At 49.2% G+C, this 9,589-nt stretch overlaps 2 protein-coding genes across 2 annotated transcripts; both read left to right on the top strand.

The window, feature by feature from the left end:
- Positions 1–3,144: 3,144 nt before the first annotated feature.
- On the top strand, positions 3,145–5,688 carry ALTATR162_LOCUS9819 (uncharacterized protein; the record flags this gene model as incomplete). The annotated part of the gene is made up of 1 exon (XM_043317455.1): positions 3,145–5,688. The coding sequence occupies one exon, from the start codon at positions 3,145–3,147 to the stop codon at positions 5,686–5,688; it is 2,544 nt and encodes an 847-aa protein (XP_043173390.1).
- A 1,990-nt stretch (positions 5,689–7,678) lies between these two features.
- On the top strand, positions 7,679–9,316 carry ALTATR162_LOCUS9818 (uncharacterized protein; the record flags this gene model as incomplete). The annotated part of the gene is made up of 4 exons (XM_043317454.1): positions 7,679–8,168; positions 8,213–8,539; positions 8,587–8,641; positions 8,698–9,316. The coding sequence occupies 4 exons, from the start codon at positions 7,679–7,681 to the stop codon at positions 9,314–9,316; spliced, it is 1,491 nt and encodes a 496-aa protein (XP_043173389.1).
- Positions 9,317–9,589: the final 273 nt, after the last annotated feature.

Here is a 9,589-nt window from a genome sequence, read left to right as displayed (position 1 = left end):
GCGGGGACAGAGTCTCGCCAAGATCGATTAGGGGCTGGACATGGTGGCGGGGTAAAAAAAGAGTGACACCGAGTTCGCTGGTCTTCATGGTCGTGAGCTGAATACGATGTCGAGACATCAGACGCGCGAGCTCGCGGACTCGTGGATACAAGGTGTTGCCTGCAGCTCTAAACCGCAGATTATCTTCGTCTTCGCAATGGTTGAGGATGATCCTTACTATTTGCTGATTGGGGACTGCAAATCGGATAGAAAGATGGTCATGGCGCGTGTAGCCTGGATAGCTGGGGTACATGCTCGAAGTGACCAATCTTCCAGTGGTACCTTCTCTGGGCCATATATGCGCACGTGTGCCTACATGAATGGTGTACACGAAACAGCTTCTGGAGCCGGGAGCAGGAGCAGGATACCGTGCCACATTAGACAACGTAAACACGGCAACATGTCGCAAAGGACAGGATTCGCGAATCAAGAAATGCGGAATCCTGTTCGATTGGACTATGGAGGACTTGAAGTGATAAAAGATTCGCTGGCGGTGGCAATCTCTCCAACAGCACCATCATCATTACACATATACTCAGCAGAACTTGCCCGCCTAAACCTTTGCGCTGTCTAATATGCTGGTATATACGTGGTTCTTTTTGAGCTTGTGCTCCGCCCAAATTATCCCCTTTGATCAAATGTTGCCGATTCTTACGAGCCCGGTGGTCCATGCGAAGCTGGGAAGAGCTTCACTACCAGTAGGCCCCGTACGCGGAAAAGTCTGGTAGATTTCTCACCAAAAAATAGGCTCAGCAATTTCCGCAACTCAAGCTGCCAAGCCACATTGAGTTTCCAGAACGACACGTTCTTGCCACTGTCTGTACTTGCGAACCCAATGAATTGTCCAGGCGACCAGATAGCAAAACTTCGAATACCGGAAAGTGCACCCAATGGCCCCGCTGCACTCGAATGGTACGTTAAATTAGCAGCACTACGAGCTAAATCTCATTCTTACAGGCAATGCTCCGGTGCGAACGGCGTAGCTGTGGATCTCATGGTTATTTCTGGAGGGTTTGGAGATTGGGAGCGTTTCGCAGAGGACAGCGAGGCTGTACGCATTGCGGTACAGTGTCGCTCAAATACTACGGACCAATCGCGTACCAACGGCACATGTAAATAAACCCGCATAGGTCAAATTTCATACTGGTGCACTGCCACGTCTTTAAGCGCTGTATGCATGTGATATGCAAACGTGTGGCGTAGACTCGTTGAGGTTGTAACCACCCCAGATGTCAGCTACCTACCGAGAAACAAGCGCCGTAACAGCCTAATGATAGTAACACATCTGTATTCTGAATTTGGTCACCCTTGACAGCATCAGAATCAATCCATGGTCATCACAAAAGGTTCCTCAGCCTGCAAGGCCTCAGCAGGCTGTACTATGCTCTGCCCACCTCGGTAAAACCTCATCTGCTTTGCTACTTGCCACTCGATCCCACAATGGAGAATGAGATTCGAGCCCAAGCAGCTGCTCGCTAGTATTGGTGGGAATGGCAGCGGTTCCTGGTCTGTTGCTCTACCCATCTCGCGTTCAAGAACTGACTGATCGTTGAAGTTGTTCACCCGGCAACAAACCGTACATGCGCCGCAAAACTGGCAACAAACTTCGCCAGAGGTGCGACGTCAGATCGTGAATCGGGTCAATGCAGCGTTGAAGTACGAGAAGATTTCTGAGGCGCCGGAGGAAGTTATTGAATGGCGTATGGAGACACTCTTGAATAGTCGATGCAGGGTAAGTTACACGAAGCTGTACTCAAAACGACGCGAATGCCAAGCGTGAGAAGGGTAAAGGGCAGGAATAGATTGCGACAGCAACGCGTAACATTGTACAAATCACGAAGGCACATACCAGAGGTGATCATAGGGTCACCGCTTCTTCTTACGCGATACATGAACCATAGGTTTAACGTACGTTTAGAACATTATAATCAACTATTGTATTGCGTTTATCTATCTATAGAAGCGCGAGGGCGAACATGGACCACACACTAAACCTCATTGTCGTACCCGTGGAACTAAAGATGGGCGGAGCTATGGCTACCGAGCTGATACTGGAGTTTGCGGACAACGTACTAGTAGGTGTTAGATACGTGTTTGCTTTGCTTGTTGTTAGATGAACTGAGGGCAGCTCGCATACACCGTTAGTCGGCGTTGCTGTGGCTTCAACGCTCGCTAAGGCGTTGTGGAGGAATTGAGCATGCGCTCCGTGTGGATTCAGACTGAACACCATCCCCGCCTGACAATGAGAGCGCTTTGCTGTTTGAGCGCAAAAGAACCATTTCGCTTCCTGACTCGTAACCTCGATCTCGACGATGAATTTTCCGCTCACGTTAGCCGGATTGTACTGTCGAAATCCAGTGTCGAATTTCTGGCTGCTGTGACATGGATTCCAAAGCTCACTCTCAGTCAATGTATGGTTCAGTCCTAGGAAATTGAAAGCGATGATTGAACCAGCAGAAGCGTTCAACGATGACGGCGAGAAGACAAGTTCCCCTGCTTCACCGACAGTGACAGTAGTTGTAGGTCGAGACCCAGTTGCAGTGCCCGTAGATTGTGGAATGTGTGTCGCGTTCCAGCCCCGAAGCGAAGTAGTGTTCCAAGGCCCATGTAATGTAAGAGAGCTAGCTAACGCCGTTGCATGCGATGCGCGGGACTCGGCGGCTAAGTCCCGCTTCGAGATCGCCTGCAAGGAGGACGGGGTAACGCACGTTGTGGAAGCCAGCACAATGGTGCTAAAATACGCTAGTAGAAAGTGAAGCTTAGCCATCATCTCTGCACGCATTTCGGACGGCCTAAGTCTCTTCTTAAGTAGCGCACCCTTGCGTGCTCAAATGCGGGTGTCTGGAAACAGTGTGACTGGAAAGCGGGTTTCGAGTCAAGGAGGGACTACGATACAGTTTTCCTGCGCCTGTATTACCAAATAACCCCATTCGGTTACTGGCTTCTGTATCTTGGTTGCTGCACAACGAGAAACATTCTGAAACAGGATTTCTATAAAACCCACCTGTGTGCCGGCTAGTGATGCAGCAGAAACCATTACCTAACGTTGAGCAGGTCTCAGTATCTACTATTATACACATCACGATACCCAAAACACTTTACACCATGGACACGCAGATCGCCTACCCTCCTTCTTCATCTCGCGGAGGCGATATTCATACAACGAATAACGCCAAATCATCTAAGAATGAGAAAGTGAAGGCCATAGCCAAGGCCAAGGAACCAACAGTAGAAAACGTGCCCAGTGACATCGAGGGGAAAGGAAAGGGCAAGGCTACTCAAAAAGAGGTCGAGGCCACCGAAGACCATAATGGCGATGTTCAATCAGTCTCGCGCGGTGACAGTGTCTCTTCTCGTTCTCGGGATAAGCAGGAGGAGGAAGATCCTTTTGCAAGCTCGGGAGATTCTGAATCTGAAGCTGATCCTGATGAGAATGAATCATCGAGGCAGGCCAGGAAGGAATCAAAACGGAGATGGAAGGCTGAGCTCTATAAAGACCCCGATGCGAAAAGAGAGCATAGAGCAAAGACAAAAGCACGCAGAGCGAAGAAGGATCGACAAACGAAGCTAAATATCGAAAACGAAGGGATTCGCGGCTACACTGAGGCACGCAAAGCTAGAGCACCGCCGTCTAAGCGTCCGGCAGAAGTTGAGAAGATCTGGCAAGGACTGTATCCTACCGTAAAATCCTGGTGGCGAGAAACGGCTGGTACCAAAATCCCTAAAAGCCATCAGACCCAAATTGATACGGCTGACAGAAAGATCATCAAGTACATTGACAGCGTCATATCAACACCTGGACAGAAGAAAGCCGCTGAGCTTTTCATGGCTCAGTGGCCTCAGAAGAAAGAACGTGAGAGGCGAGCTTTTGTCGAACGGAATCCTCAGGCTTCAAATGAGACTATCGAAAACGAGTTGGTGGAGATTGAGAGCAGGTTTCGAGATGAGGTCGGACTGGAGAACCGCAAGAAGAATGGGAAAGATACCAGACAAGAGATGATCAACAAGTACGAATTTCCTGCACAGCGACTCTATAACTCCATCTCTGAGCTCGGCAAGCACCTCTCGCAGATCAATGAATTGCCGTCGCAGAAGCACTTAGAAGAGAAGCGCATTGAGGCTTTGAAGCAGATGAAGTCGGCCAAAGGGCGAAAGCAACAGTTGCAATTTGAACAAGAGGCACTCCAGCTTGAAGAGGACATGCAATTAAACGAGCACCAGATTGAAGAGTTTCTTCGTGGGGTGTTAATCTTCATGGAGGAATTGTCGAACGACATAGGCATTTCCCCATCGTTTGTCACGTCTCCTACAGCAATGACGACATTCAACAACTTTCTCGAATCCTCGGATCAACACAAAGAGCTATATCAGAAGCTGAGAGCCCAAATCGAGCGACCAACATTGGAGCAGATCAACGCATGGGAACTAGCTTCCCGCCCTGTATACGATCTTGTTGAAATCGTGCGCGATGATTCCGTTCTATCGGAGGAACACGCAGAAGTAGTGGACAAGCACTTGACCACGATAAAGAGACATAACAGGACTTTGCAGAACTCTAACCAAGCAAATGGCATTGGTATAGACGTCAACTGTGTGCCCATGGCGATATTAGTGGAGATGGTGGACCAGTGGAAGAAGGGGAATCCTGACCAGGTCCAAGAGAATCTCGAGAGGTTGATGGAGCAACTTAGAAGTGAAGAGCCAGCTAAAGCCACTTTGACAGCACTCGAGACAAACGAAGCACCGGACGATACCCCGAATCCTGATCCTGCTCCTGCTCCTGCTCCTACCTCAAGAACTCAAACTCAGTTTCCTATACAGGAATCTTCTCCTGGCCAGTTGACAGATGAGAATCTACTCGATCTGGACATAGATTCGATGTCACTAGATAACGACCGCGTTGAGCCTTTCGCATACGGGAACGGTGAGACGGAATACGGACCGTTGGTAGCAACTCGCGCTTCGATTTCCGACAACCCCAGATTCCATCGCTTTATCATTGACGCTGGTATAGGAGAAGAGAAATGGGAATACTTCAGGGTAATCAAGGGAACTGACCTAGGTCCAGGAGGTGCTGAGAGTATGCCACAAGATAAGGAGATCAGTTTCAACATAAAGGAAAGGAAGAAAGGCCTTAAGAATAACCCATTGATAGGGATCGGTCCCTGTGTTGTCATGCCACGCGCGGAAGGCTATGTTAGCCGCGCCGGCGCAAAGCAGCGTCAGCCTGATACCTACGTCCGCGTTGCGTATAAGGGGATTACACAGGCTGATTGGCTAAGCAAAACCGAGTTCATCCAACTCGCTGGGAAAAAGTATGCAGAAAAGCACTTAGCGATCATGATCCCAGCCTACTACAAACGACAGCAGTACTTCGAGGCGTGCAAGGCACAAAGAAGGCATCCTAAGACAAAGCTCCCTTTGACTTCGGAGGACTTTGAAAGCCACCCATGGCTGTTTCCAGATGATGAGAGGATGATCAAGCGGCCCGAAGAGAATGATCCTATGGAGGTTGACGACGACGACGAATCTGTGATTGAAAATGTCAAGGTCAACGTAGGAGATATGCCAGATGTAGAGTCGCGTGATCCATTTAAGAAGAAGAGAGCTGTTCTTCCACTGAGCGGCTCAGCAGGTTCAGAATACTAGTGCTACGTAACCTTGGAATAATCTCTTGACTACAAATTTTAATGTATAATAGTACCTAGATAGTTAGTCAATGGGTTTTTCGTTAGTACAATACTACCACCGTACATATCCCAACGGGAACGCCTGCCAAAGCACTATGCACCTCCTCAAGGCGCGCTACAGTTCTGCCTGATACGGCCTAGCTCACCACGGAGAGGAAGCTCTACCTGGTATAACTGATGCTGAGCATGAGTGGATGATTGGCAAGGAAAGACCATGTTTAGGGAATCTTAGGCGCGAGTGGCGCTTCTCCGTGCGTGTGTGTTGCAGATCTTAGTACAAGAGGCGGGTTCGTTTCCGAATGACATGTAGATGTGACAGCATCGTCACACATCTCAACAATATCTAACAGGCCATGGTAGCCAATAGCAAACTGAGAGCAATGGCGGTCACGCCTTCAGCGGCTGGATCTAGCTAGTCTAGCGCAAGAGTGGGACGCTGGGATAAAAGTAAGACGCCGGTTGCGGGCGGCAGTCGGCCGCTGGGCTGAAGAGTGTTGGAATGCCGGGATGCAGTTTCTAGAAAGGTCCGTAACTTCTGAAGTCGCGTTGAGAACTGTTAACAACGCTGTGCGAGCTTTAGTTTTGCCTGCCTGTTCTTGTTTCTGTCGTAATCTTGTGCATGTGTCAAGTGCTGTTTGATAAGACATAGTATGGTGAATGAACGCTGTTCTATAATAGAGCTAGGCATAGATGGGCGAGTTCACCTCTAGCTGACAGCAGACCCGAAGCAATACAGGATAGTCCTTCAATAGGCAAGGTTCTAAAGGCAGAACAAAGGACCTAGGGTTTAGGCGCACGGATCCACAATGTGATAGTAGACAGGGGCATGAGACGTGGCTATATTATTGGCAAGAACGCCATTATGCAACAATCTGTCAAGCATGCCTGCCACTGGTACCCATGCAGGCAGTGATCTAATTGGACTGGACTAGCACTGGACTGGATTTGGATGGACTGGATTTGGCTGGACTGGATCCGGAGTTTGAGAAATTTGGACTGGACTGGATCGAGAGGTCTGGAGGCTCCTGGAGCGCCAATGGACCATGCCTAATTAGGAAGCAACTTAACCTAATAAGGAAGAGTGAGTCACATCTTCGGCGTTCTTGCTTCAGGTACGCTTTACCCCAGAAGCGCGTTCTCAGAAGGAGTTCATCTAGTCCAATGACTACCTAATAGCATTCAACAATGAATCTGGCAGGCCAGCGGGACCTACGACTGCTAATATGTTAAAAATGGTATGAACCCACTCAGCGGCGGCAGACATCCTAAAATGGCCGCATCAACAATTACTCAGTTCTTCGCTCGCTCTTCCTCTAAGTCTTCCGAGTCTGATCATATTATTCTTGCCCCTGAATCTATTAACCCCCGTCGCGACCCAGAAGCTCTGATTCAGCCAGATGAGTTTAAGCTCCAGGGGGAGCAGTATATCCGCTGTGCGGTGCTAGCGAAGGGCCCTAAAGCAACAAAGAAGCGAACGTCGGTGATCTGGATATACGGTGAAGATCTACAGGCCAAAAAAGATGGGAGACGTGTATGGTATTGCTACCTCTGTGAAAAACAGCGCCGTCAGCAAGAGCTTCCAGCAGTGTCGAATGGCAATTCTACAGCGCTCGACCACCTCGACTCGACACATAAGATCGATAAGGTTACCGGCGAAAGTAAATCCTTCCGAGGAGACTCGGTGGATACGAGCCAGCCGTCGATATCCGACTACCAGGACATGAAGTCAATCGTCTTCGCCCGCCGCTTAGATCGGTTTAAGGAACTCCTAATCCGCTGGCTGGTCTGCTGCCATATCGCTTTCTTCCAGATTGAAAATGGCTGGATCTCATAGTAGGATAAGCGCCTGCTTAGTCTGAAATTAGCTGACCGGTATAGACTTCGCGCCTGATTATCTTTTCGATGCATTATACTCTGCTCCGTGCAAAGCGGCCATCGCTACTTATACGATGCTTGAGGACATCCAGCGTAAGTTTGTGTCAGCAGTGCTCCAAGAGTTCAAAGATGTCTTCAAGACGTACGTCAACGACACGTTATCTACAAGGGAGCTTCACTGTCAAACCCTGAGGGCAAATCATACCCACCTAGCAGATCTTAAGAGCCATCGGACGTGCTTCTCCTGCTTCCTGCGCATGCCAGAGAAGGTGCTTACATGCGGCCATGCCTTATGCGATACATGTATTCGCATTTTTGGAGCTCGCTCCCGCTCCGAGAGAAACACCTTTGAGCTCACAGAATGCATTCTATGTGGAGTCAATTACAAGAGTTGTATATTTCGTTTTGTACCTCCAACAGCGGGCATACGCACGCTGAGTATAGATGGAGGCGGCGTTAGAGGCGTGATTCCCCTTGTCTTCCTTCAGCATCTCGACCGCACACTTGCGCCGCTAGGCTGCGCGATCAAGGATCACTTCGATTTCGTATGCGGCACCTCAGCTGGTAAGAATATCAAGTTACTTGGTCGATGTAACTGACTATTGCAGGCGGTCTTGTTGCTATAGGCATGTTCTTGTTACAATGGGGCGCAACGGAGTCCATAGAGCGGTACGAGCAAGTGGCTGCAAAGACATTCGGCAGACGAAAAGCCTTAATATCAAGGACTCTTCAACTTATTGTTGCATATGTTGAGGACGGCCAGTACAGTCTCGCTGCTGTTCAGGAAGCGTTTAGGAAGACGTTCAACTCTCCTTTGCAGATGTTCAACCCGCTGCGGAACGACACCAAGGTTGCTGTCACCACTACTGCGGTTGATGATTCGCTTCCATGGTTATTCACTAACTACAATGGGGGAAAACGGCCTAAAGATGTTGGTAAGTGTATGGCCTCATCGTAGCAAGTCTTTATTCACCGTCAATAGGGTACGATGTCGTTCGCGCTGAGAAAGCGCAAAACGATATTACTGTCAGTGATGCGTAAGTTGACACGATTGCCTCTTTCTTTATCACCTGTCAGGAACTAACAGGCCTAGGGCATGTTGCACATCGGCCGCGCCTTGGTTTTTCAAACCGCAAGCGGTAGGCAGCCTAGGCACCTACCAAGATGGGGGTTTACAACATAACAACCCAGCCAGCATAGCTCAGTGGGAAACTCGTTTCCTTTGGCCCCGCAAAGAAAGTCCTGATTTCGCTCTTTCACTTGGTACCGGGTTTGCGGCGGAGTCGGCGAGCTTAGGACTTGCTATCCCGCGTTTCTATACCCGCTTGTTCAAAAGCTTTATGCGAAATCTGAACGGCGAAGACGCATGGATACGCTTCTACAATTCTTTAGATCCGAGGGTACGTCCTAGGTACCACCGGCTAAACGTAAAGTTCACCGGCCCCGAGCCTAGCTTAGACGATGCAAAGCAGATACCCGGTCTCAAGGCGGTAGCCCTACGAAAGATCGATGAGGATAAGATCACTTTAACGTCAGTGGTGGACTCAATGCTAGCTTCCATGTTCTACTTTGAGTTGGACGCTATGCCCATCCTTGACGGAGATGGTTACCTTTGCTTGGGCTACATCCACTGTCGCCTTGATCTCCCAGTCGAAGGTCTCCGCTACTTGTACAATCAGCTACTAGAAACCTCTTCGTGGTTTCTTATTTAGGGTATTCCTATTCTATGTGTTCAGTTCATACCCAAGGGACTCCCACCATTCAAAAGACGAGTTAACTTTCGCGTGGAAAGTATGGACGAGGTAATTGCATTTTCTCTAGGAGGTATCACCAGTACAACAAGACCTCTAAGTGGCTTCCCGACTAGTTTAAGGAAATTAATCGAAGACCAAAGTCTTGTAAAGCCTTTTGGTACCCTCGATCATGTAGTATCGGAAAAGCCACTACCTGCCACTCCTGCGAAACGTCTCAGCGCCATTCAGAAC

The sequence above is a fragment of the Alternaria atra genome (genome assembly GCF_907166805.1).
Source record: "Alternaria atra isolate CS162 genome assembly, contig: 32, whole genome shotgun sequence".
In the NCBI taxonomy this organism is placed as follows: domain Eukaryota; kingdom Fungi; phylum Ascomycota; class Dothideomycetes; order Pleosporales; family Pleosporaceae; genus Alternaria; species Alternaria atra.
This window is presented reverse-complemented; position numbering and strand designations above follow the sequence as displayed.